Source organism: Prinia subflava, chromosome 17, assembly GCF_021018805.1.
Source record: "Prinia subflava isolate CZ2003 ecotype Zambia chromosome 17, Cam_Psub_1.2, whole genome shotgun sequence".
NCBI classification, from domain to species: Eukaryota; Metazoa; Chordata; class Aves; order Passeriformes; family Cisticolidae; genus Prinia; species Prinia subflava.
Window position 1 is genome coordinate 15,965,053 of NC_086263.1, and position 27,263 is coordinate 15,992,315.

The 27,263-nt window shown below is 52.5% G+C and overlaps 2 protein-coding genes across 6 annotated transcripts in view; one reads left to right on the forward strand and one right to left on the reverse strand.

The window, feature by feature from the left end:
• Positions 1 to 1,753: 1,753 nt before the first annotated feature.
• On the reverse strand, positions 1,754 to 13,114 carry SCNN1G (sodium channel epithelial 1 subunit gamma). Its single transcript, XM_063414512.1, has 13 exons — positions 12,965 to 13,114; positions 12,458 to 12,782; positions 11,397 to 11,691; positions 10,762 to 10,955; positions 10,273 to 10,376; positions 9,558 to 9,721; positions 6,744 to 6,842; positions 5,444 to 5,561; positions 4,630 to 4,708; positions 4,491 to 4,548; positions 4,089 to 4,150; positions 3,818 to 3,893; positions 1,754 to 3,405 (listed from the first exon to the last, which is right to left on the reverse strand). Exons 1-13 carry the CDS (start codon positions 12,993 to 12,995, stop codon positions 3,016 to 3,018), a joined length of 1,995 nt encoding a protein of 664 aa, XP_063270582.1. The 5' UTR covers positions 12,996 to 13,114; the 3' UTR covers positions 1,754 to 3,015.
• A 121-nt stretch (positions 13,115 to 13,235) lies between these two features.
• USP31 (ubiquitin specific peptidase 31) overlaps positions 13,236 to 27,263 on the forward strand; it is a 32,917-nt gene continuing 18,889 nt past the window's right edge. For all 5 annotated transcript variants that reach the window (XR_010082550.1, XR_010082551.1, XR_010082549.1 and 2 more), the window contains exons 1-6: positions 13,236 to 14,141; positions 23,447 to 23,584; positions 23,965 to 24,053; positions 24,945 to 25,037; positions 26,352 to 26,487; positions 26,995 to 27,139. Coding sequence is in view for 1 of the 5 variants with exons in the window: in XM_063414510.1 (XP_063270580.1) it covers positions 13,560 to 14,141; positions 23,447 to 23,584; positions 23,965 to 24,053; positions 24,945 to 25,037; positions 26,352 to 26,487; positions 26,995 to 27,139 (1,183 nt within the window). In the remaining 4 variants the exon portion in view is untranslated. The remainder of the gene's footprint in view (positions 14,142 to 23,446; positions 23,585 to 23,964; positions 24,054 to 24,944; positions 25,038 to 26,351; positions 26,488 to 26,994; positions 27,140 to 27,263) is intronic.

Here is a 27,263-nt window from a genome sequence, read left to right on the forward strand (position 1 = left end):
ACCAGGCTGGCTGGGCTGCCACGACCTGCCACAGGTCTGCTGGGACCCCTGTCCCCATGGCAAGGGACCGGGCTTCCCTCCTGGCCCTGGAGCCAGCACACAGGAACAGGGGATGTTGCTGAACCCTGGATTTTACAGCCTGTTGTTCCCATAAACTCTGAGCTGAGTTTCTCAGACACTTTGAGTTTATGATGTTTAGCATGTGCCAGTCCTGATTCCCAGACTGTCTCCGGTGGTTTGCTGTGTTTGAGGTGACTCAAGAGTTCAGCACAGCTCAGTGTTTAACTCACAATGAAGTAAACCATTTCTGCAGCTCTGCGGATTAATCACACATGGAAAAAAGGTGTTGCACCTGCCCCAAAAGTAACTGCAAACAGCACCTGCACAACACCTGCGCTTTTCCAAAGAATTTAAAGCAAATGTTCTCCCAAAAAAGCACCTGTCAGGACACATATCCTGGGTTTTCAGTGGGAGAGCCCCAACATTTCTGCTGCTGAACCACTACAGGTTAGCAGCCTTGTTCTCCATCAAAGGATATTCCCCTTATTGGAACTGCAGTTCTTGGTGTAAAGTCTGACCGGTCCCTACATCTCCTTCTGTGCAGGGTTGGCACCACTGTTTATTTTCCCAGGTTTTGTTTTGCTCTGGGGAGGGTTTAGAAACACAAACCCTTGATCCATCCCAGTCTGTGCCAGCTGCCAGTGCCTTCCCTGGCCCTAGAGCCAGGTGTGGGGGGTTCCCTCCTGTCAGGGGCTGATTGCATGATCAGCACTCACTGATTTAACCCAGCTCTGAGGGCTGGAGGGATGCTGAGGGTGGGTGGAGGTGTTTGAGCAGCCTGAGGGGAAGAAACCTGGGAGCAATGCAGCAGTGGGGAAGGAATAGCACCAGCATCGAACTGAGCTTGGGCAGTCTGTCCTTAGCACTGCCTGCAGCAGATGTGAGCAAACCCTGTGGAGAGCTGTGTTCTCTTGGGTGCTGCTGCACACACAGGTACAGATGTGGGATGGAGGAACTGTGGCATGACCCCCTCTGTGGTGTTTGCCTGCTTTCCCAGGAGGTGAGCCCCAGAAGTTCCCTGTAGGCTGTGCTCTGTGGGAGCTGGGGGCAGCTGGCCCCTCTGCACTGGAAGGCAAGTCCTCAGTTGGGTGTGATGGAGCCAAACCAGCACCACCAAGCTGGCAAGGAAGGAGTTTGTGGTGAGGTGTTGCTTAGCTCTGGACTTTGCTGTTACTTGGGTCCCTGCTGCAGTGGGGACAGCTCATGCCTGTAGCACCAAGGGGAGGTGGGGCTCCCTGTGCTGCTCTGTTCTGCCACTGCTGATATGAGTGTTTGATACTGTTAGAGGTGATGGGGATGAGCCACGGCTTGCCCAGAGCACCTCTCTAGTGCTGGACCAGGGGCTGGGGCAGATCTGCTTTTCCTGTGGCCTCCAAGGGACTGCTCAGGTGTGGAGTTGCCTGAGGACACCTGAAGTTTCAGTGGCTTTGGGCCCTTGCTGGTTCACATCGCTTTTTGAAAGGCCTTTTCAGTTTCTGCTTGCACTCTATGTTCCTCCTGCCTGTTCCTGAGCTGGGTCCCACAGAACTCCCCTGCTCCATCTCTGCTGAGGGACTTGGGGCACACCTGGCTGGGAGGCCTGGCCCTGCTGAGAACCTACAGCCCCCAGGTCAGGCAGACAAGTTCCCTCAGGACTCCTGCAGGGAACTAACTCATATAGTGGTGATTTTACAACAAAAAAAAGTCCAAGCAGTTACTCAAAAATATATCTTTATTTTTTCAGTTTATCATCTATTTAAATAATTCAATTAAAATAGGTTTTATTGCACATTAAAGAACCTTTCTGGATTCTCACCGTCCTCTATAAAATAAGCATAGAGAAAGGAAAGGTGAGACCACTCAGACACCCTTCACATGCTCTGCACTGCTCTGGCTCCACAGACCCCAGCAGCCAGTGGAGAGGGCTCTGCTCATCCCCTCCCCAGGGTGCTGGGGGCAGGCAGGGAGGGTGTTGCCAGCCCCAGCTGCCCCCAGGAGCACCCCTGGCTGTGTGGGCACACACAGCAGCCCCTGGCCCGTGGGGGAGCTGCACAGGAGGTAAAACGTGGGTGCTGACACTGCTCTGTGGATGAGGTACAGGTGGGGAGACACATCCTCCAGGCATTGCCAGTGCCAGGGAAGGCAGGTGGGGAACTGGGTGGCTGCAGGAAAAGTCCTTGCCTGGGGTTGAGCAGAAAAGAGCAGCTAGCTAACTCCCTGTGAGGCTTCTGGGAAGTCATTTAATGAGCTCCTTGGAAGTTATGTTTAAGGGCTGCCTGAGTGATGTGGAATGGAACAAGCTTGCAGAGGATGCACTTCATTACTGTGCTCCAAATTGGATTTCATGCCCTTTCAGATGATTCTTTGGGGATGACTCCAGCTTTCCTACCCTAGCCGTGTAGTAACTTGTTCTACAAGCACATTTCTGGTTGTCCTGGCTTTTCATCTCACAAGAAAGAGCTCCTCAGGCCACCATTGGAATGAGGCTTCTACTGAAAATTCAAGCGAGAGCTTTCCTTTTATGCTCTTTTGTCCTTCACCTAAGCCCCTGTCATGCCCTTCCTACACATGCCCTCCTGGATTCGTGACAGCCTGGGGTTTTTCCCACAAGTCCAGCCACACAGCAGAGAGCAATTAGTGTTAATGCTCAATGTGGCATCAATCTGCTGCTGTGGAGCAATTCCTGCCCACATGCAATGGGGTGTGTGCAGCTGGTGGCTAATGCGTGCCTTTGCCTGGTGAGACATCCCAGCTTAGTACCACATCCTGCTCCAGCCATCTCCTGCCATCATTAACTCGAGAACTGATGTTGCTTGAAGCTCCTAATGTCTCTGAGTCCTTGGCTTTTGTGTCTGAGCTTTGCTCAGGGCAGCTTTGACTGCCAGTTCAATCCCTGAGTAAGGGTCTGACCTGACAGCCCTTCAGTGCACGTCCGCTCTGTGCCTTTTGCCCCGCACACGTGGGTGGGTGCCCGCGTCAGTGCTGGCCCCGCTCCAGCGTGTCCGGCAGCTGCTCGCTGAAGGCCGACTCCAGGCGCAAAGTGCTGTAGTTGGGGGGGGGAGTCCTGGGCAGGGGGCTGTCCTGGGGCAGCGGCAGGCGCAGGGCCGTGGTGAAGGTGGGCAGGTCCTCGTCCGTGCAGGCGGGGTTGTGGTGGCCCTGCCCCTCCAGGTCGCTGCCCGGCGGCGCCCGCCCCGCGCCGCCCCGCTGGCGGCCGTGCCACCACTTCTTGGCCCTCTGCCACTGGCGCCGCAGCACGATGGACAGCGAGTCGATGAAGAACACCTCCACGATCTCGATGACACACACCACCGAGCAGCTCATCCACAGCCCCAGCTGGCCCCCGAAGTTGGACAGGAGAATGACGAGCTGGAGGAGCAGAGAGCACAGGGTTAGGGTCTGCAATGGGCACGTGTCTGTGGTGCCATTACAGCAGGCAGGGAGACCCGAGCGGGGGCACACAGGGCTTGCTCAGCACTCCCAAACACAGTGGGCCCATCTCTGCTGTTGTTCTCTCTGGCTCTGCTTCAGAAGGAGCTTGGAGCTGAGCTTGTGTGGGCAGCCTGCAGGCTGCCCCTGCACGGGGCTCGGGGCTGGACAGGCAGAGACGTGGCCCGAGATAAGGGCTGGAAAGGGCAGGACCAGCCCAGAGGTGCATATCTGAGATCAGCTTCCTGCCCCTGCCCGTGTGGGATTGCTCCCCTGGGCAGGTGAAAGCTTCCAGCCTGCGTGGGAGGACGTGCTGTGTCTCCTGGGAGTAGGGACCAGCATGCTCACTCACCGTGTTGGCAGGATTCTCCGAAATGAATCTCTCATTCAGGTCCTTGTAAAACACCATGAGGTTGGCAAGGTCTGTCCTGGGGAAACAGGAGGCAGGCAGAGGGTTTAGTAAAACAATAACATGAAACATACTGAAAAACTATGCAAATAACCAGTTGGACCAGTAGGACTGGGCTGCTCCAAGGGAGCTTTTTCCCCAATTGCCATCATTAGGGCTGCCCAGATCGTATCAGAGCTGGAGGTGCAAGGCAGGAACACACAGGGGGACTTACTTGTTCAGCTTCTTGTTGAGTTTTTGCCCTTTGTCCCAAGAGAGAACTCGGAGCATCCAGTCCTGGAGAACAGACAGAAAATGCAACTCTAGCTGCAGGTTCTTGTGCAGAGACCCTTGGGAAGGGACTCGTGCTCCACACCTCCTTGGGCTGGTATGTGTACCACAACTGAGTGTGCGACAGGCCAGCTGAGCCCAAGGGGATCTCCCCAGACAAATTTCAGTTTAATGGTGAAGTCCTGGAGAGGGAGCCCTGAGCTGGAAACTACAGACTGGTCTCTGGGAGCAGCATCACTGAATGCTACTGACTACCCTAGGGCCTCCTGAATCTGTGCTGAGCCTCTGGGGTTACTCAATGCCTTGTGCTAGGCTGCTGTTCTGGTGCAGTGCAATGGGGACTCACCTCTGACACGGTGGATGGCCACTGAGCAATGCTGGTGGTGAGCGCCCACTCCTTGAAGCTGCAGAGAGGAGAAGCAGGATGTCACTTGTGAGCTCCGACTCCCACGCACACTTTGCCTCTGGCTGTGGCAAGGACTCACCTGCAGGCATCTTTGCAGATCTGCTGGCAGCCCAGCTGCTCCTTCACAAACTTTTCGTGCAGTCTGTAGTAGCAGTACACTGCAGGGGAGGAGTAGGATGTGTGTGAGAAGCCAGAAAGAAAATCTGCTACCTGGGCTGGAGTGGGGCATAGGTGGCCTTTGTGGCCATTGCCTACATGGTGGGGATAAAAAGATTTACCCTATAAATATTGCAAAAGACTCTTGAGAAGTGGGTGTCACTTGATATAGGCATGAAAACTGCCACACCTGGTCAAGCCCTCCACTCGACTGTTCTGTGGTGGGCACAGGTGACAAGCCACCAGGGAAAGCTTCACAAACCAGTCAGTGTGAGCAAGGGAGGCACTTCTGGCTCTGGGTTAAGTAGGTTAAGGCAGATTTGCCTCATCCCAGCACGCTGGGTGTGCAGCAGCAGGGTGGGCACAGGGGGCTGTGTGACAGGGACACCGGGGTGCAGGGGCTGTGTGACAGGGACACCGGGGTGCAGGGTGGGTACAGGGGGCTGTGTGACAGGGACACTGGGGTGTAGGGTACAGGGGCTGTGTGACAGGGACACTGGGGTGCAGGGGCTGTGTGACAGGGACACTAGGGTGTAGGGTGCAGGGGTTATGTGACAGGGACACTGCGGTGCAGGGTGGGTACAGGGGGCTGTGTGACAGGGACACGGGCGCAGGGTGGGTACAGGGGGCTGTGTGACAGGGACACCGGGGTGCAGGGGCTGTGTGATGGGTTGGTGCTGCAGGGGCAGGGCTGGCAGCTGAGGCATGTGCAGTGCCAGGGGTGTTTCAATACTAACTCCAGTTTGGGTTCTTCTTGTAGTTGCAGTACTCGGCCCCAGCGGGTAAGGGCTGTGCGTACTGGGCACAGCCACACGAGTCCACCATGGCCTTCTGGAAGCAGGAGTGCAGGCAGATCTGGGGAGAAAAAAAAGAGCTGGGGGCTAAGAGGCAGCACCAAGCTCCAGGCTCCTGTGCACCTAAAAACATCCTGCTTATTGACAACAGCAGCGGGATGGGAACCCTGTTTCCCTGGGCCTTCAGGCTCTGCTGTGAGTGAATACAGACAGAGGCAGAAAGCACGGTGGAGGGTTGAGGCTCTACTGCACAAAATAAGAATATAATCTTCTCACAGGATTACGTATATGGGGGTTCTGTGAATGCCCCCACTTCCCCTACAGCCACCAAAATCTTCAGTGTTACAGCTGCTCTTTACAGAGTCAAGGAGAGGGTTTTAGGCCTGCCATGGCACGTGCCCATGAATCACCAAGTAGGTGTGGGAAGTGACTCACAGCAGCAAATGTTCACAGCTTCCACCAAACCCTGCTGGTGCCTGCTGGGAGAGGTGAAGCTGGGAGGATTAACAAGGCAGCAGAGCTGTGGTTTGTGCTACAACACTGGGACATGCAGGAACAGAGCTTCTCTTTTAAATCCCAGTCAAGCGTTTTGGTCCCAGTCCCAGCCCTCCTGAGCACTGAGTTTCAGTGAAGTACTGTATTTAAAAACCTGAAATAATGTCTGGGTGATCCTACCTGGCACTACACCACAACAGATTTCCTATTCCCCATAAAACACCAATTCAGCCCAGACCTGGGCTTTGCAGCGGGCAGCAGTTAATGTAAGTACAATTCTTCAAGTGGAGAGTGCCAGAACAACTGACACTCCAAGAGGACCCAATTACAGAAACCATGCAAAATTAGTGGAAACTTACTCTGTAAACAAACATCCTGCTATCTGGATACTGATTAGATGGTTTCTGTTATTCTTGGAGTCCTAAAGGTCACAATTTCTGGCTTCAAGGGTTACTAAGCTGCAACCTTTACTTGGCCAATATTTTCCAGTCTCACATTGCTTGAAAATTGCCTAATGAGCTCATGTTCTCTCTTTATCTAACAGAGTGCCTGAGGGAACTTCAAACAGCAACCACTCAGGAATAAAAGTTGGATTTTAAGAAGTGCCGTCGCATTTTACATCAGCGGTAAAAGCAACAACCCTGTGCTCAGACTGTTCCAGTCTCAGGTCCTGAACCACAGAGTGCTATAAAGCTTTTTAAGCAGGCAGTTTTCAAGCGACTGATAAACCCAAATGTAATGGCTTTACCTGGAGCGAGTAGCTCTTGTTATAGAGATTTTCCACGGGTATGTCAGCTCCTGTCTCTGTGCAGTCACTGTAGGGTTTGCTCAGCTTGCGAGACCGAGTCTGAGAAACAGAAAAGAACAAAACTTGCTTTTTTGGAGTTCACGGAGAAACGAAAGGATTCAGTGACACTTTATCCCAGCTCTGAAACTGTAAGTGATAAGGCAGCTTTGAACAGAATGTTTACCTTTTGCTACCTAAAATGATTTGTCGATCCCTTGTTAAAACAAGGGGTTTTTTGTTTCTAATATCCATTTCCAAAAAAAATGCTCTGGTGGGATTCTCTGCTGTCTTTCTGGAAACCTTATGCAGGAATGCAGGGTGGTACAATGTAGCAGTGAGGATTTTTCAAAGCAGAGTAATCCATATGCATGTTCTCTCCTAGTTTTAGAGGCTGTGTGTCATTTATTTTGGATGTTTGTGTTCCGAGGAACAGCGGTTGTTGGGGGAATTTTGGGTTATTTTCTGTGAGTATCCCACCTGCCTGAGCTGTTGGTGCACTGGCTGCTCCTGTGCCGTGGGTAAACAGCACTTGAGGCTCCACTAGTGCTCAACAGCACCTCTCTCAATCCACTTTAAATCAAATGTTTGTGTCTCCCTCAAACCTTTTTCCAGGTGCTGCTTTGACCCTTCCTCTCAAATGCTAATGATTTTTCCTGTTCCGAAATCTCTGCCCAGAGCAAAAAGCTCTGCCATGCCAAGTCTGTGCCTGCAAGCTCTGTGAAACCAGGGCTGGGAGCCCTCAAATTCCCGAAATCTGATTCCAGCTGCATTGCCCACTTCCTGCAGACTGCCTTACCTCCCTCAGCCCCTGCTATCTTTCTGCAGTAATTATCCACTTTACAATAGAGTGGCCTGAAACCATCCATTTAAGAATCCATTCACTTGTCTTTCTCTACAGAGTTTAAAATTAGAATTAAAAATTCAGTACAAAGGATCGATTTAGCAGGAACCTGAGAAAGGCTTGAAACCCCTAAGGCACTGAATGCAGCTCCTGAGGATAGGAGCATACCTGATAGGAACATACCTCATCACTTTGTCTACAGCAAGACAAGGGCCAGCAAGTCAGCACTTTTAGAGATGCTCAAATCTCTCTTTGGAGGGAAAGTATTTCAGTATTAGAGATGCATTACTTCTGAAAACTGACCAAAACCAGCTTTTAAATTCCACACACAATGTGGTGCCAAGACACTGACTCAGTCTGCTTCTGGGGTTTCCAAGAGATGATCGATCCTTTGTATAGAATTATTTTGTTGTGGCTCATGCTCCTACAAAAGCTCACCTGTTCCTTCAAGTACTGAAATAATTTCCAAACTAAATATTTAACAAAAGCACTGTAACTCTACCAAGCAATGCCTTGTTTGCCTTCCAAACATCTTAGAATATTTTTGGAGGTTGGGGGGCAGTCCTAGTACCCAGCAGAAATGCATGAGCAGTAACCAGACCCTGATGCTGTGTTCAGAGCCCAGTAAGCAGCGCCCTGTGGGACACAGCTGCTGTGTCCTCCTCTGTGACCTTGCATGTGGGCACAAGGACCGACCTGCACCTCGGTGCTGCAGCCCTGTCCCGACAATCCTGACCCCCTACCACTCAGCAGGCTCTCTGGAGTTGTCCTTTCTTTGCAGGACAGTGATCCCCAGCTTTTGTTCTGGGGCCAGAAATTGTGTCCAGCTTCTATTTTGGCTGCCTCATTAGGATGCAATTGGATCCCTTCCTCATGACAAATCTTTTATACACAGACAATAAGATGTGCCCAATCTTGTTTTCTATACTACAGCAACAGTCCAAACCTGTTGTGCTAAGAACATATTACATTAAATATTGAGACTCTGCCTTCCGTGACTGTCTCTGTACGGTGTGATGGTGACAAAGAAAAGAGTTTTGTGAGACACTGTGTCCTCACACCATCCTGGTTCCCAAACCTCTCAGTCATGATTGACCAAGGAGTTGCTGCCGCAGCTTTCCAGACAGCTGGAAGACAGTTAACTATTTGCATTTTGTAAAACATCAGCCCTCTTTTAACGTCTTTTCTAATGCAGGGCTTATCACGATGGGCACACCCAGATAAGCAGGATGGCTGATGCTCGGACCAGACCACCAGAAAGAAAGGCAGAGCTGGAGTGCTCACTTAACAGCCCATCCAGATGAAAGGGAACCTGGCACAGCTGTCCATGTTCCCCTTGGGCCAAATGCCTGCTCGCAACTACACTAAATGGAGAAAGCAGAGGCTGCAGCTCTCCTTGCCTGTGCTCACAGCTGGCAAAAGCAAAGCTGCTGCCCACGAAGGTGTTTTTACTGCTAGGGTAGAGAGAAAACCAGCAAAATGAGGCTTGCATTCACAAAACTAGGGGTTGTGCTGCCACCATCCCTAAGGACCCGACTCCAACGTGGGGACCCACAGCTCCAGCTCTGGCTTCTCTGCCCCGGGGATGAAACTCCCTGCTCATTGCTAAAGCCAAACAAGGCACTTAACACATTTCTGTGATTGTGGATTTGGGTGTGAAAACAAAACCAAAAATCCCCTGGAAAGCCAAGAGGTGGAAAAAGAGGGAGAACAAACAATATCCCAGGCCGGTTTGGTTTATAAAGACCTGATTTTCCCACGGCCTCTTTTGTTCAGAAAAGTGCTATCACAGGATTTCCCCCAGAGCACTTCAGCCGCTGAGTGGGAGGTATTTAAAGGCCTTGGAGCTGCTGGCTCTCTGCAATCACCCCACAGCTCCTATGTACAGCTGTACCGAGGCAAAGGTGTGTCTGAAAAAGAAGATTGCCACTCACAAAGTGCATCCCGATGGAGGTGGCCGCTGCAGTCTCGATTTCCGTGCCGATGTCTTCAATGAAGGGATACTCGTTTTGGTCGTGGACGATGATCTTGGCTCCTGTGGACGTCACCAGGAAGGGGTTGTAGTCTGCCTCGTCAATGTACAGAACCACCTGCAATCCTGAACCACAGAGACACAGCAGCAAGTTACACCAGGAGCCAGAGATGCGTTTTCTGGTCAAGGAGGGCAGCACAGTCTATTTCATGTTGTCTGGCCTTAAGTAGAACTGTAATATCCAAGCACAGCCTCTGCCCAGCCAGACCAAGACACCTGCAGCCAGTAACATCCCTTGGTGGTACTGAATACAACAAACAAATAACATCTGCCGAGAACGTGGCTGGAACTCACTTAAAAAGTTATATAACTGAGCAGCTGGAAAACATTAGTGATGCAATGATATTATCTGTATTCTCAGGCAAGAGTTTGCACTAGTTCAAACAGGCATTTCCCCAATCAGCCTGTACATCTACAGCCAACACATCGCTCACGCTCCAGCAGGATCCAGTTTGCTGAACCACTTGTTATCAAACAGTTCCTCTGCAAACCGACAGGGAACACCACACGTGTGCAAGGTGCCCGGAACACCCCGTGTGTGTGTGCAAGGTGCCTGGAACACCCCCTGTGTGTGTGCAAGGTGCCCCAAACACCCCGTGTGTGCAAAGCCCCCTCACCGTACTCGCTGCCGCCCGTGGAGGTGCTCAGGATGGTCCCGTTCTCGCCGCTGTTGAAGGTGTAGCAGTTGCCGTGGAGGGGGTGATGGAAACGACTGAAGTGCCTGGAAGAAATCGAATATCATGACTTTGTTCCCTATAGCTCTGTCTGTGAGAGAAAGGCAGCACATCTGGGCTTTGGTTTTGACAGATCAGCACTGCATGGGAGGTTTATTACTTCTTTTCAAGAGGTTCATTTTGCTGAAGGATGTGGGTCTCTTTCTGAGTGACTTGAAACTACACAGCAGTATGATCTACTTTATTATATCAGGAGATGGAAACTCGAGGAAGTTTTAGTGTGGGAATGGAGGTTGATAGCACGGGGGAGGCAGATTCACAGAACTAGCAGTGGCTCCTGCTGGAATTCAGCAAATACCAAATATTCCATTCCTACATATTATGGACTTGGAAATAAGCTGTTAAGATGGTAGGAATTTTCTGTGCACTGACCTTTTGTCACAAGATAGGCCATCAAAGAAACATGTCAGTAGAAGGTCATCAGCTGAATAGCTCAATTTTTCTTTAGTCTCCAGGGGAATTTGTGCCATGATGTTCATGTAATGCAGCTTGTACCACTCCTGGATAGCGTTAACACCCGAACTGAATGTGTACAGAGCACAGTCACTGCTGTTGTTCGCATCACACTGGCAAGCACAAAAGGGAAAAAGCATTTCAGATGGACTGAAATCATGGATTCTACAAGGCAGGTGTGAATTAAGGATCGTACAAGGTACATCTGATAGTGTTTCTCTTCCACAGAAATAACAAGTTACAGTGGGCATCAAAGACCTTTTATGCAGGGATAAGTGACATGACCAAATATTTTGGCACAAAAAAAAAGGTCACAGATGACACTGACTCTGTTTGAGAAGAACTTCAGGAAGGTACTTCTCTTCCTGAGAGCTGGATGTGAATCGGCAGCAGCCATGGGGACTTGGGCAGAAGACCAGACAGGGTGCTCTTCACCACTGTGCACTGCAAAGCCACCTGAGCAGGCAATAAAACCTGCTGGAGGGACACCGACCCCAACACAGCCCTTGACTACCCCACAGGGAACTCGCTGGCCAGGACACAGTGACACTCACCAGCTGAAAGCCAATGATGTCATTGGAATCGCCCGAGTTCACGATGGACGAGTCCTTGTGAAAGACACTCCCCTCTATTTTCCTCTTCTGCCCGCTGTGCAGGTCAGTCGCTGTCCTGGAGAAGTCCTCGACCTTCAGCAGAGGGATCTGTTGGAAGAAGTCGCTCCCTGTGCTGTTCCAGTCACCCACTGACCGGCGCACCTTGGACTTGCCCTCAGAAAATCCATAGAAAGTTTCCAAAGCTTTTTTTGTCTCTTTGTCCAATTCAGATAAATATTCTTTCATGGCACTGTACCTGCATGGAAGAGAACATGACAGTGACATCCCACCTCACTGCCCAGCTGCAGTGCTGTGCCTGCTGCACTGTGGATGCCACACCTGGGGACAGAATTCCCCGTGGAGGTCTCACACCAGTTTCTCACATCAGTGACAGTTATATCCATGGGGAGACCTTGGAGCAAGGCCCCAGGAACCAGAGCAGACTGAACTACAGAGAAAGTTCTCCCAAGACTCTCAAGCTCCTTGTGTTAGGAAGTCTGAGGAGGCAGGGTATGTGGAAATAAGACTTTATCTGTGAAGAGCAATCAAAGATCTGGATCCCCATGGGGACTGGGGTAGGAATCTGCCAGCAGAACAGAGAGCAATGTAAAACACGATTTCACAGGAGAAAAAGTATTGTTGACGGATCATGTCAAAATCTTCCATAAGGAAAGAAAGAAGCAAAAGAGGAGTGAAAGATCCCCCCTTTCCATTCTTTAGGAGATGCTGCTGTTTGTAATCCTGGAACTTTGGTCCTGGGAAGAAGGGAATTTGAAGAGAGCCAACGAACTGACAGAGACTGTCTGGAGCAGAAAGCAGCATGAACCGAGCCGAGGTCAGCAGGCAGCAGTGAGGGGTGAGAGTGAAAGCCCCACGGCACAGAGGGGGACGTGGCACACCAGGTGCCGCACAGGGAGAAGCCACGCTTGGGAAAGTGCTGACAAGCGGCACCGGGATGAGCTCGGGAAGGAGTCCCGTGCTGTGCTGACCTGCCATCCTCCCACCAGCTCCCCGAGCCTTACTTGTAGGGGTTGATGTTGCAGATGGTGACGGCGGGGAACGGCAGCTTCTGGAACTGCACGGTGACGGAGACCGAGGCGCTGTAGTAGTTCATGAGGAGCTCCGCACACTGCCAGAGGATGAGCCCCACGGCGCTGAGGGTCAGCAGGATCCAGAGCAGGCGGCGCAGGCGGCCGCGGGACACCACGATGCGGCGGCAGCCGTGCGTGTTGGTGTTGAGGCAGTACCAGCGCATCAGCTCGCTCAGCGTGGGCGCCTGCGGGCCCCGCACCGGCAGCGTCCGCTTCAGCCGCGCCGTGATCTTCTTACCGGGAGCCGTGGCGGCCGCTGCGGGCGAAGCGGGCACTGAGGGGGCGGCTGGGGGATCGGCGCCCGCCCACGCCCGGTGCCCCGCCACACCGCGACCGCAGCGTCTGTCCCGCCCGGCCCCGCGGAGCCGTCACCCGGCATCCCACCCCTTTCCCGGTGTTTGATCCCCGGAACGCCGTCCCGTGGGGGATCGCGCTCACCTCGGCCGCCCTCCGGGCCCGGCGGCGCCATGCTCCGCTCTCAGTCCCGGCGTCGATGCTGATGGGGCGGCGGGCGGCCGCCCCGGTACCTACCCCCGCCACCGCCCCGCCCCGGACCGCCCCGCCCCGCCCCGCCCGCCCCGCTGCACGGCCGCGCAGCGCCGCCCCACGGCGGCGGCCGGGCCTGCGCGAGGTGCCCGGAGTAACGGGCCCGAGCGGGGCGGGCCCGGCCGGGCGGTCCCGGGAGCGGGGCCGGAGCCCCCGGTGTGGGGCGCGGGCCCGAGGGGCGTGGCTGGGGGCGGGGCCTGGGTGTGGCCGCGGGGCGGGGTCCGGCCCCGCCCTCCCGGGCCCGCCCCGCGCCAGCACCCAAGATGGCGGCGCTGCGGCAGCGTCTGCCCGTCGCTAAGGTGGCGGCGCGGTCACGTGGCGGCGCGCCCCGCCCCGCCCGCTGCATGGCGGCGCCGTGAGGCGGCGGAGCCGCGGCCCGACCCGGCCCGGCGGGATGCGGCGGCCGCCGGGCTGAGCTCCGGGCCCAGCGCCGGGCGGGCCGAGCGAGCCGAGCGCCGGGCGGGGATGCGCGCTGCGCCGAGACGCCATGTCGCGGGTGAGCGGCCCCGGGCCGGCCGGCAGCGCCAAGGAGAAGCGCTCCTTCAGCAAGCGGCTTTTCCGCGGGCGGGCGGCGGGCGGCGGCGCGGGCTCGGCCGCGACCTCCACCCCGGCCCCCACGCCGTCCGGGCGGTCGCTCGGCGGGTTCATGAGCCGCGTGCTGAAGACCCTCTCCACGCTCTCGCACTACAGCAGCGAGCCCGAGCCCCGCGGCGCGCTCGCCCCGCGCCTGCCCCCGCCGCAGGCGACGGGCGGCCTGGGCAGCTGCTTCCCGCCGGGCCCGCCGCGCAGCCCCGAGCCCCCGCCGCGCCCCGCCGGCAGCTCCGAGGCCGTGCCCGGCGTGGCGGGGCTGCGCAACCACGGCAACACCTGCTTCATGAACGCCATCCTGCAGTGCCTCAGCAACACCGAGCTCTTCGCCGAGTTCCTGGCGCTGGAGCAGTTCCGCGGCGGGCCGCCCCCCGCCGACGGGCCGCCGCCCGCGCCCGGCGAGGTCACGGAGCAGCTGGCGCAGCTGGTGCGGGCGCTCTGGACGCTCGAGTACACCCCGCAGCACAGCCGCGACTTCAAGGTGAGCGGGGCCTCGTCCTGTCGAGGCGGGAGGAACGAGCGCAAGGCCGCCGGGGCAGCCCTGGAGGGCCGGTGCCCGCCGAGCGGCGGTGGCGGGGCTCGGGCTCAGCTGGTGCTGCCGTGGCTTACAACGGGTCCAGACGTGACCCAACGTGTCACCATCGCACGGGCACCGCAGGCTGCCCCGGTCACCGGCTGTGGTGGATATCTTGCCTGTGGTCCGAGCACCCACGCATGGGAAGAACCCTCTGGGCTTTCCAGCTGCGTGCCGGTAGCTCTGGAGTGCTGTTCCTGCGCCCAGCATCCTCCTAAAGCAGCGCACTCTGGTCAAGTGACAGCGTTGGACACCCACGGCGGCACCCTGGGGATGGGACAGGTGCTGCCGCTGTGCTCTTTGCTTGCAGTGTTCGATGCTGGCTGACCGCTCTGGATGGTTTTTATGGGTGAAAATACCCATTTTACTGTTTCATTCCTCTACTGTGCTACCCTGAGGGAAGTTGCAGCTAACTGTTGTTTGGGAGTTGTGAGTGTGCATGGAAGGAGGCCGTTGAGAGCTGTGCCTTGTAGTCGGCTAACCAAGAACTTGTGAGTCTGGGCTGATTTGGGGAGTGTGTTTCAGGAGTACCTGCTTGGACTCGCTGGTGTTTGGCCCCACGATGTTCTCCCACCGCAGCCCCTGTGCTGTGGTTCTGTCTGACAGCCCCAGCCCTGCCTGGGCTTTGCACCTGCCCCAGGAGCTGTTGGAGCAGAGGGCTTGGCCCTTGTACTGTGGCTTAAAAACACCCTGCCATGGCTTTGGAAATCAGGCACAACTGTTTTAAAAGTGCTTTAGGCCTACTTTGCTTCTTGGAATAGGGAGAAGTATTATTCTTGGCACAGAGGACTCTCTGGCCGTGTGAGAGAATCAGAGGGTGGGTGGTAGCTTCCACACTGTAAACTTACAGATTCTTGGAGGAAATTTTAGGGGAACTTTTCTTGCAGAGTCACTTGCAGAAGAGATGTTCAAATGCATGAAAACACACTGAAAACATCATTGACACAATCTTAGGCTCTCTGCCTGCAGTTCAACTGGAGTGCACAGCAGGTAGACTGTGTCCCAGAGTCAGCTGTCCCTTGGTGCCTGCTGGATGGTGGCATGTCCTGGAGGGTCCTCTGAGGTGGCAGGGACCTTTGGCACCCTCAGTTATTTGGATGGATGCATGGCCAGCCCCTCTTCCCTTTGATTCTCCTGGGCCTTTTGAGGCAGCTGTCCCTCAGCTATGCCAGGGTATTCCCTGGAGACCCTGGCTGTTTGCCTTCTCTCAGGATGCCTGCCACAAGCACCACGTGGGGCTCCGCTCTTTTCGGGAGAGGTTTTTATGGGGAGCGCTTGGTAAGGCGATCACTCAGTGAGTCCGGTCTTGGCAGCACCATGGGGCACTTGCCTTGACCTGTCACAGCCTCTGAGGTGGTGTGGCAGGAGAGGAAATTGTGGATTTCTCCTGAGTAATAGCAGGAAGAAAGGCTGCGAAAGCAGGATTGTCTTCTGACAGTGGAACTGATAGAAGAGGAAGCAGCTCTCTTTCTAGGCCAGGCTCTGCCGTGCACACAGGCTGTGGGAGCAGGGCTGGGATACGAGTGACAGCAGCAGGAAGAGCATCAGGGCCAGGGATTAAATTAAGGCCACGTTCTGTGGGTTTTGATAGCAGAACTTTGCTGTTTGCAGGCATTGCTGATGGTAAGCGAGTGATGTCCTGCTTGTGGATGGTGCTGGACCCCATCCACATCCTACCTGCCAGGTCCCTGGAGGTTTTAAAAAGCCTTTTGCTGGAGGGAATCTGGTCCCAGTTGATCCAGTTTAGCACTGCACAGTGCCAGCAGCCTGCTGCAGGACTGTCGTTGTGTCAAGTGCTGTTCCCTTATAGAGGTCAATGACTTCTAATATGAAATTAATGTTTCTAAAGACCATTAAGTTGCCTGAACCTGCTATTAAATTCAGTTCTTAATTAAACTTTTTCTCAGCAGCAGATTTGCACAGTTCATTTACAAATGTAAACAAGGGGCTTAGATTGGAGAACGGCAAAGATTGGTGTTTTCATTCTGGAAACTGCTGCTTCTCCCCAAAACAAGGAAAACACCCCCCAGCTTGTTCTGCGTTGAGAGTGGAACGTTCCTGATCTGCCTTGATGTAATTGTTTTTAAGGGTGTAAAGTGTTTTCGCAGAGTAATTTTGGGCTTTCCCTCCAACTGTAATAGCCAGTGACAGTAATATTTATTTGATAGGCAAAAAGGTTTTTATTCAGCATGCTTTCAAATCCATGTCTTGGGTTTTTTTTCTTTTTTTTTTTGCTATATTTCCTCTTTTGACACCAAATGTAACTGGGAAAAGGCACTTCCTAGTTCCTAAGTACTTCTCTGCAGGTGCTAAATGTGTTTTAGGATAAAGGATAATACATATCTCTCTTGGAAGACAGGAAATTATTTTCAAGGGCGCGTGTCTTAAAAGTCCTTGTGGACAGGGGCCTTTGAAGAGATGATTTTTGGAATGCTTTTTACCCTCAACTGGTTTTCTTTGGTAGTGTTTTCTCTCCTTTTAAGTTGGTCTTCAGGAAACAACTCATGTCATGGATTTCTGAATGATGTAGCTGCTGAAATCGAGGAAAACGCAGTTCAAACAACTGGATTGTGATAAATGGTTCATCTTGTAATTGCAGGTTGAGGGGAGAGCCTGACAGAGAGCTTGTGCACAGAGAGGGGAGGTCAGGAGTGCTGACAGAGCAGGGGGAGCAGGGCTATAGGAGGCTGAGGTAGTAGGAAAAGGTCCTAAGGATGACTGAGAGGTGAAGCAGAAGGATTTGTTCCTGGCCTGGGCAGCCCTTCCTGAGGAACAGAATGGGAGCACCATGGCAGAGCTGGTAGTTCCTGGGTGTCTCTGCTGAGGATGACTTTCCCGTTGGTCCTGTGCTCCATTGCTGTTTGCTTTAACAATCCTTCTCTTCCGATTGCTCAGGAGGTTTTGTTTTCCTGCCCAAACAAAGCTGCTGCTTTCATAACAGGGGCCAATATTGCAGCTTGTGCTTCCTCTTTCCCCTTTGTGATGGTGTGACAATGGTGACAAACATCTATTGTATAAGCAGGGCTTTGGGCTTGTTTTTTTTGCAGGGAGCTGTTCCTCCTGCCCGCAAAGTTCCTGGGAGTGTCAGACAGGGAGGACAGAGCACCCATTGTATTGGGAATTGGGCTGCAACACTCTGAGGTGATGGTGGGGGTCATCAGCGAGAAGGATTTTGATTTAAACTAATTGGGCTTGAAAAATTATGTTCTTATGCAAATCCTCTGCCTTCTGTGAAATGTGGGTCTTCTGTGAATGATGAGGATCTTTCTGTTTTGAGGCTTTCTTTGATGCTCAGAGGCAGTTGTACACTGAAGCATGCCAGTGTCTAACAAGACCCTTTGCACGCCAGAGCTGGGATTGCATTTCTTGTCTGATAAGAAGATGGCCTTGGCTGTGACCTGCAGCATGTTCAGCAAATACAGCACAGTCACCATAACTCATTTGGGTTGGGTTGTCAGAATTGGATCTGAACCCAGAATGAATCCCTGTTGGTAGAGCAGGGATTATTGTGCCAGGTTAAAAGTGCTGCTTCCTTTTTTTGTTTATTTATTTTTAAACTTATGTTTGGTTTGAGATTTCAAAGTAGCTGTTTGAAACTCGTTTCAGGGTGTTTTGGGAATGCATTTGGTGCAAATATCTCACTTTGGGACAAGCAATCTGCCAGCTGTGTTGGACACTTCTTTGGGAGTTAATCACTAACTCCTGAGTTAGGAAGGAACTCCTGGAAGCGTTGGCATGGTCAGATCTTTGCCTCCTCTGGAAGGTGCACTGAGAGCAGCTCTCAGTGGGCGCTGCTGGGGCAGCGTGGCTGTCAGGAGCCTTCGGTCCTGCTCACAGAGCTGTCAGCCCCAGGCCCTTCTGCTCACCAGAGCCCTTGTGCCTGGCTAATGGGGCCAGTGATGTGTCAGATATGATCTCCTGGATTGTAGGTAATTGTCTTGCTCTATGCCTAGCACAGGATCAGTTATTTTATTCTCCATAGGGTCAACTGCTTACTCCTAAATATTTCTGCAGGGAGCAAACTGTCCTCCTTCTGCACAGAGGGTGGAAGGCAGGGACTTGAAAGAATAAATGTGAGACCCTTTACCCTTCCCTCCTGATCCCTTGGCTCTTGGTTCCTGGTGCTTCAGTTTCTGTGTTGGTCTAAAGAGGCTTTGAGTGGGTTAGATAATATGGGATGTTGAAGTGCTTGTTGCAGTTCAGTCCAGGTGCTTCCAATGGTGGCATCATACTGAGGAAGCTTGTCCTAGGGCTGCTCTGGGAATTGGAGTTAACACACTTTTCTTGAAACAAAAAGCAAGTTACAAATTTTTGACATTTTTGTGATGGTTCTTGACATCATGGAAATGTGGTTCACTGGGATCACAAAGGTCTGGCAGTCTTGCCATGTTAGATTCTTTATTTTTTTTAAAGTGTTCATTATCAATAAGATGTCCATTATTGCATGTATGGTTTGTTTTGTTTTGCTTATTTTCTTGCCTGTTTTTCCTTACAGTTACTTTACTCACTTTCTACACACATACTCCTAAAGCCCCTGGGAAGGGTTTCCTGCAGCAGATCTGGTGGCCTTAAGGCAGCCGTGTGCCTTACCTGTGAAATCCAAATGCATTCTGAGGATTTCTGTGTTATGCTTCAAACTTTGATCTGAGTGATGCAGCACACGGCTGGGGAGCTGAGGCTGAGCTTACAGTCCATAGGTCAGATGTGGTTTGCTGAGGGGGTTCTGCTAGAGGGGGCAGCAGAAATATGGTGTGGGTGCTTGTCTGTGGAGCAGAGGGCTGGGTGAGAGAGGAGAAGAGACCCTAATGTGGAACACCTCTGCTGCTTCTCTGCCAGATGGCCCTGGGGGCTGGAAAGACCCTCTGTGAGGCTGGAAGGGCAAATGTACATCATGGCCAAAATGTGTTTTCTGTTTTCTGAGCTTCCAGGTTGTTGTTTCCGTGCTGTTGTGCAAAATGACACATGGTGAAAGTACGAGAGCTGTGTCGTGCCTGGCAGCCCGTGGAAGCAGTGAGGGGGATGCATGTTCCCAGGCAGCTTAATTGGATCTGTGTTGCTCTGTGCTTTGTACATGGCCACACTTGATTGGAGTGAACCCATTCTTCCTGCCATTTGAGCAAAGCATTGCTTAATGAACTTGTCTGCATATGGTTGTGTCACTGAAGTGAATGTTTGTTATAAAGTGCAAGGGGAGGGTTCTCAGAGCAGTAATGATGGGATCTGTTCATCTCAGTTTCTGCATTCAGCTAGGGACCTGAAGCAAAGCCTGGAGAGAGCAGGAGAGGTGCAGGTGTGCAGCTGGAGCACAAGCTCCTTGGGCTGCCGAGCCCAGCCTTCATGTCCATCCTCTGTGCCAACATTTACTGATAGTCCTTTACTGAACTGCTTCGTGTTTGTGGTATTCTCCTGCTCCTCAATCCCTTATTCCTTTGAATCCCACCAGTTGCTCTACTGGCGTAGCAGGAGAACAAGTTCTTGCTGAGCAATATGGCATTTCTGCTCTTCATAAGAGTAAATTCTCCCAGCAGCCAGCACCGACTCCTGGCAGTGCCTTCTGGCAGCAAGAGCTGCACTCCTGGAAAGGCCTGGAGAGGAGGGTGCCAGCTGGGGAATACAGCACCCACAACCTGCCTCTGTGTCTGCACACACAGCAGCCCTGGGTAGCATCATCTGGACAAACTTCACTCTCTCCTTGTGCATTGAAGGAAGGTGCTTAATGAGGATTAACAGACTTCAGCCGGAAGGGTGAGAGTAGCTGCTGGCATGAGAGCTGTTAGGGGCTGGTGTGGTGATGCTTCTTGTCTGGGCTTGTTAAACGTGGAGAATCCCTCTGGTGCTGCTGTGCTGCTCCCTGTAGTGTTCCTCTTGGCTTTGCTTCCTGAAGTATTCTCATAAGGGCTGTGCTTTTTGCACTGGGCAGGACTGTGTGGGGGTGTGGGCTGCTCATGGAGCTGCCATGTCCCATGGGGTGCTGCCTGCAGAGCCCTGGTGCCTCTGAATGCCCACAGGGCAAGGGAGGAGTGTTTTGTCCTGCCCTGGCTGCTGTGACAGAGCTGTCATCAAAGCTGCCTTCTCCCTGTGTTGGTGCCTGTGGTAAGGCCAAGTCCACAGCGATCTCTCCTGCCCCTGAATGGAGGATCTCCCTTGGTGAGTGAGCCCTGGCCCTGAACCATGCTGCTGGCAGGGTCCTGGTCTCCCCAGGAGAGAGCATCTCCAGAGAGGGGAAAGTGCTGACTATGTGTGAGCAGAGAGAGTAATTCAGGTAAGGGGTTGTCTGCTGTAGAACTTGCTCAAATGCAAAACTGTGGTTGTGGGCTTAAAAAAGAGAAATAACGGGGTTGAGCATAACTCACTGTTCAACAGAAGATAAAGGAGCATAACTCACTGTTCAACAGAAGATAAAGAATAGCCTTTCTCTCCTGTGCATGTGTGTCATTGGGTCAGGTCTCTAATGAGCTGACTTTATCTGTTCACGTGCAAAATCCTTCCACAGCTGCTTCCTCGCAGGGCCACACTGGAAAACAGCAGACTGGCATTTTTCCTTTAGTTGTCTTTGTGATTTGGAACAATAATTGCAGCAAAGAAAAGGCCAGTAGTGCAACTCTGTTTCAATCTATTTATTGCATCTCTTTAGAGCAGTAGATGAATTATTATTCAACTTTCAGTGGCCTGGTAAAAATGGTAATGCATCTTTGCTGTAAATCTCCTTTATGGGCAGGCAGTGCCCTGGAGCAGCAGCCACAAGCAGCAATGGACCCACTTGTAGCAGCGCTGGCAGGAAGCACGAGTGACACTGGGAACATGCTGCTGGTGCTGGAGTGTTTGTTTAGCAGAGCCTCTTGTGAGGAAGTTGCATCTGATATTTTGTAGTGCTTCCTGAATCACTTCCAACATCTTGTGATGCATCTCCACAGGCAGCTCTTTTTCCTTAGTCCGCTCAGGCTGCAAGAGTGTTGGGAAAACCAGAGCAATTATCATGGAGATGCTTCTGAGCTGAGCAGTGACACAGTTACAGAGCAGGGCACGTGACTGCTGTGCATCCGTGGTTCCGCTGTGCCTGGGATTGGTACGGACTGGCTGCTCCCGTGGGACTCTGCATCACCAGGGACACGCATCAGGGAAAGCCAGGGGAGCTCTGGACTGATGTGCTTTTGGGGAAGAGGCAGTAACAAATACTGGCCTGGATTCCCAAAGTCCTTATGTTTCTGCACAGAACCCCTCCATGCCCCCTTTTCACTTGAAATACTGGATTTGCTTCCTCCCAGCAAAGCCAAGAGCCTTTTCTCAGCTCTGTCTAGCCGGGCCCTTGCCGTGCAGTGGCAGTGCCTGTTGGCTGAGCCCAGTGGCACACAGGACACCAGATGAGGCCGCTGGCTGTGGCTGGTGGGAGCCTCAGTGTGGGCTGCTCCCATCACACGTGTTCCTGTCCTGGCACACAGGACACGCACTGCTGGGGCCACGGCTGGCGTCTCTGCGCTCCTTGCCCTTGGCTCTCTGGGGTCAACTCACTGAGAAGAATGAGCTTGGCTGGCTGTGACCTGCAGTGCTGCTGGAGCCCCCTCCTCCCTCGGTGGCAGTAAGGGACACATCCCCTGGCCTGAGCTGGGCACAGTGGGGTGGGAAGGGTGGGTACAGCTGTCAAAACTCAAGTGTCTTACTGTCCTAGCATGTGTGACAGTTCTGGAGAGATAGTGAGGTAACCACTAAAGACTGGACTGCGATCTCTGCTTCACGTTAGTGATTGATTTTCAGTTTGAAACTGGACACAGTAATTTAAGGGCTAAATTTAATTTTCAGTGTAGATTTTTTTTGAACAAAGTTAATGTTTGCAAAGCAAGTCTCCACATGTATGCCTTACATTCTTCCCTGCATCAATTGTCTGGGTGCATTCAGCTCACCTTTCTGCTGAAGGAGGGTAAGAGGTATCAGGCTGGTACCTAAGAGACTTCTTTGGATCTGTTTCATGGACTATATTTTATCATTTTATTTCTGCCAGTGGATTTTGCTTTGCTTAACAGGAACTAGGAGCAGAGAAGGCTGTTTGGTCTCCATTAATCTTCAAGTGCCCACAGACCGCTTCAAATTTCTGTCCATCATAAAAAGATTTGCAGCAGCATCTCAAGCCAAGGTTACGTTGGACACCAAGCAGAGGTGCTGGGGTCACACCGGTGTGGCACAGAGTGTTGGCTGGGGACACTCCCATGGTTCAAGCTGTGTGCACATATTTTATGTGGGAGGGTGCTGGTCTCTGCACAGCAAGGGCAGTAAATCTGCTGTCAGAAGGGCTGCACATATGTAATGAGAGCAGATTATTTCTGTTTTCCATTATTTTGCAGCCTTGAGACAGGTGGACAGATTATAGAGCATAGAGAGTATATGTTTATCAGTCCTTTCCTGCCTCTTTCATCACCACCCCCCTCCCTGGTGACCCCATTTTCAGAGGGATAAAGCGAGCAACCCAACCTCATTTCTCAAATCTGTTGCAAAGTCTGATTAGAGGAGTGAGGCGCATGTGCAGCCTGCTGGGCCCGTGCTCTGCAGCCTTCGCACCCATTCCTGCCCTGCAGGTGCTGTCTGGCCTCTGCTGGTGCCACTGTCCCTCTTGGGGATCCCGCTCAGTGAGCTGGAGTCCTGTGTGAACAGTTTTTCTCTCCGCAGGTGTGCTGAGAGTGTAGGTGCAGCACAGCACGGGATGGCCGCTGCTGCAGCGGTGATTGCTCTGGGATACCATGGTTCCTCTGTGCAGGGAAAGCTGCACCTTCCTGGCTGGGGTGCTGATAGGAGACAGTGTCTAGGATGAGCAAGTTTTGCATAGTGGATGCTTGATACCCAGTGGAAAAAATTCCATGGTGGCCTGTGCTAGTCCTGTGCTTGACAGGGTGCTGATGGGAAGTAATTTTGCTCTACCTACATGATGATGATCAGACTGTAGAAGCATCTGTGATTTAGATGTCCTGATCCTGGCTGAGTTCTGGAATTGTAGACCTAGATTAGCATGGAACACCTGCATCAAGGTTTTGAGAAATGTGTGACCTCACCAAAGCTGCAATGAACAAGACAGAGTGCGTGGGCATTATCTTGTTTTGCTTCAGCTTAAAGAAACAGAAGATTTCATGAGGGCAGCAGTGTCAGATGCTGTGAGGCAGGGCTAGGTGTGATGGAATGCCTCGGGCCTGCATTAGCTGTTGCTGCACTGTCTCTTCTCTCTGCAGAACATCGTGTCCAAGAACGCGATGCAGTACCGTGGGAACGCCCAGCACGATGCCCAGGAGTTCCTGCTTTGGCTCCTCGACAGAGTCCACGAGGATTTGAACAACGTGGTGAACTCTGGTGGCATGCCTCCACTCAAGGTAAGGGATATGCTGGGAGACAATTGGGAGTCTAACTCTGCACCCAGGCTTTCCTTTTAAAGTAGTTCTCCCCGTTGGCCTCTCAACTTCAGTAGTTCAGATGGAACAAAAGTTAAAATAATGTTTGTTTCTGCCCTGGGAATGCCACCAGCTGTCCCACTAATCCCTGGCAAGTGCTCCCTGGGACAGTCCTGTTTGAGTGGCTCTGCAATAGCCCCGTGCCCTTCCCTGGGCTGCCCTGCCCACCTCACCTTCCTGCATGCCCATCCCTTGGGGCAGAGTTTGGCTAAGGAAGGCAATTTAATTGGCATTCTGGAGCCACCTGCTTGCTGCAGCCCCCACACCTGGCTGTGCCTCAAGGGTTTGTTCCTCTCTTTTAGCCGCCGCTGGAGGATGATGTGCTGCTTGAGGGCCCAGCCTTTCCCATCAGTAGCACTTTCGTGCAGGAACTTTTCCAAGCCCAGTACAGGTATGATATTTTGTAAATTTGTTGAATGTATGAGTGACCCCAGTGTAATTCTAAACTGACACTAGCTCGCAGTACAGTTGAGACTGGTGTCATTGTGTTAACACCTGTTTTTGAATTGCTGCTGGACTAAGACCTTACTCTAGAGGAAAGAGAGAATTTCACTGCTTCAGATTTGGCATATTCTGTATAAATCTGCAGTATAAACCACTACACCTATTTCTGTGCATCCTGAAAGTGAGTCAGTGCTTCATGAGCAAAGGCTCAGGAAAGCCTGGTGCTCTGGGGCTGATCCTGACTGTCAGAGGGAAGAGCCCATGGCAGGATCTAGAGGTGCCTGGGAGTCAGGGATCCCCAGTGTGTGCAGAGTGCTTGTCATCTGGCCCTGGGGAATCCTGAGCTAAAGTTATCACTGTCCCTTCAGGGCTTTCCCTTGCGTTTCCCTACTTTCTGTGAAGAGCGCTTTCTAATTTCAGAGCTATTGGAAGAGAACAGCTGAATCACCAGTGTTCCTTGATGGCTTGTACCTGTACTGCTGTAAGAATGATAATTGCTGAGCTTTCTCCCCAGTATGTGCCAGCTTTTCCTTTGCAAAAGAGAAGCCTTAAGCCTGGTCTAAGACACAAAGCCATTGTAAGGTTCAGATCAATTCTGAATGAGAATGGAGTTTTAGAGGAGAGTGGACTCTTGTCTGGAGTTTTTCCAGCATAAGAGCTGTGTGCATGCCAGTGCTGGCTGTCTCTGTCCCTGTCCCGTCACTCCACCTCTCTCCAAAGATAAAACCCTTCCGGGGTTTCCCATTGGATCTGCTGTTGGTGGATATGGGATGGAGTGGTTTATACATTCTCAGTGAAGCGAGGTGTAATTGTGCCCTGTTATCCATGTTTGTCCCAGGTCCTCCCTGACGTGCCCTCATTGCCAGAAGCAGAGCAACACGTTTGACCCCTTCCTGTGCATCTCGCTGCCGATCCCTCTGCCCCACACTCGGTACGAGCCGTCCTGAGCCTGGCGTTGGCTCTCTCCATGCAGGTCATGTTGCTTGGTTGCTGCAGCAGGAAGACAATACCTGCAAAATTCCTGATAAGTCTTAAAAAAAGATAGATAGGACTGCATGGGGATTGAATATCTTGCTTTGCAGGTAAAATGGAAAATTTAGCCTTTTACTTGTTTCAGAAAGACCTATCCTTCCTATAGAATTAATTTTGGGAGGAAAAGTCTGTGCTTCCCATAACTAAAATATTTTGCTTTCCACTTGATTTATATAATTTTAGAAGTAAAAAGGGAAAACGATAAAACACACTGTTTTTTTAGAAGAGCCTCACTGATCGGTCCAATTTCAAAAATTGAAGTTAAAATCTTTCCTGCAAAATGTTTTACTTTTTTGAAAGACAGCTGATGCAAATAAAGAAAAAAGCTTCTGGGGAGGAAAAAAATCCAGATAAAGTTTTCAAAGTGAAGATGGAGATGCACAGCAAAACTACCTGTGGTATAAATAAACTCCTTCGCCTGGTGTTTGCATCCAGAAAACTTGTGTAGGTTCCAGAAGCAATGGCACAGAGTAATGATAGGGCAGATTAAACACTGCTCTGTTACATTTGCTTTGGAAATCTCTGCTTCACCACGGAGTGGAGGCTGAGTGGGCCCAGGGAAGGTGTCCCCTCTCTCTTCTCTCCCCAGTAGTGCTGCTGGCTGCTGTTGGGGGCAGGACTGAGGGCTGAGAGGCTGCCTGTTCCCAGTAGCAGCTCTCCAAGCACTTCAAGGTGCTGTCTTATCCTGACTGCCCTAAGATTCCTTACAGGATCCCTGTAGGAGAACTGAATGCCTTCTCATAGACAGTTTTGGTTTTAATTTTGTGGGCCTTTTTTAAGATCTTCTGTTGTGGGAGCAACACCAGGCCACGTAGTAAGAAAGGAGTCTGTAAATCAAACAGCCTTGTTTGGCTGCAGCTGAGCGCAACTCCAGTGTGAGGTAAATGCAGACAGGAAGGCCCTGCACCTGGTGGGCAGCCTGGATATGCCCAGGCCGGGCTGAGGCTGCTCCGGGCAGCGCCCAGAGGTGCCCAGGCTGGGCTGAGGCTGCTCCGGGCAGCGCCCAGAGGTGCCCAGGCTGGGCTGAGGCTGCTCCGGGCAGCGCCCAGAGGTGCCCAGGCTGGGCTGAGGCTGCTCCGGGCAGCGCCCAGAGGTGCCCAGGCTGGGCTGAGGCTGCTCCGGGCAGCGCCCAGAGGTGCCCAGGCTGGGCTGAGGCTGCTCTGGGCAGCGCCCAGAGGTGCCCAGCCCAGCAGTGCTGCCGTGCTCCCCACAGGCCGCTGTACGTCACCGTGGTGTACCAGGGCAAGTGCTCGCACTGCATGCGCATCGGGGTGGCCGTGCCCATCTCCGGAACAGTGGCCAGGCTGCGGGAGGCTGTCTCCTCGGAAACCAAGATACCCCTGGAGCAGGTAATGGGCTGGGCTGCTCACCTGCATGCCTTCCCTGCAGCGGGAGGGAGACTGGGGGCTTTTGTCCCTTGTTGGATATGTAGGAATCAAAATTTGCTGCCCATGGTTGAACAGGGAAGCAAGGTAGTGGTGGAAATCTGGATTATGCTTTTCCCTGTTTGAATCCTAATGCTGTTGGAATAGCCCTCAGTGGAGTGTGCAGACCTGCCTGACCCCATGGTAATCTGTGCATGCTGGCAATGAGACAACCACTGGGCACCTACGACAAGTTCCTCTGTAGGAAGTGCTTCAGGAAAGCTGTTGAATTGCACCAAAACCTTTCCATATGTTGCTTTTACCCTAGCTTCTCAGTTATGACTGTCCCTTTCCCTGTTCCTAGCTCCTGGTTGATGACAGGATGTCTTGAGGAGTGCCATCCCTTGGCAGGAAAATGCCAGCTGAGGGACAGGCACTGAGCTGACCCTGCGGGTGGTTTGATGGGTTCTGGTTTGCTCCTGCTGCCTGCAGATCGTGCTGACAGAGATGTACTACGACGGGTTCCATCGCTCCTTCTGTGACACTGACGACTTGGACACCATCCACGAGAGCGACTGCATTTTTGCCTTTGAGACCCCAGAGATCTTCAGGCCCGAGGGCATCCTCAGTCAGAGAGGTGAGTCAATAACTCCGCTTAATGCCCACCTCAGGTGACTAGTGAGGGAGGTTTGTGTGGGAAAAGAATGAGTCCCACAAGCTGTTGCTGTTCTGGTGTATTGATTTCAGCTCTGACTTTGTCC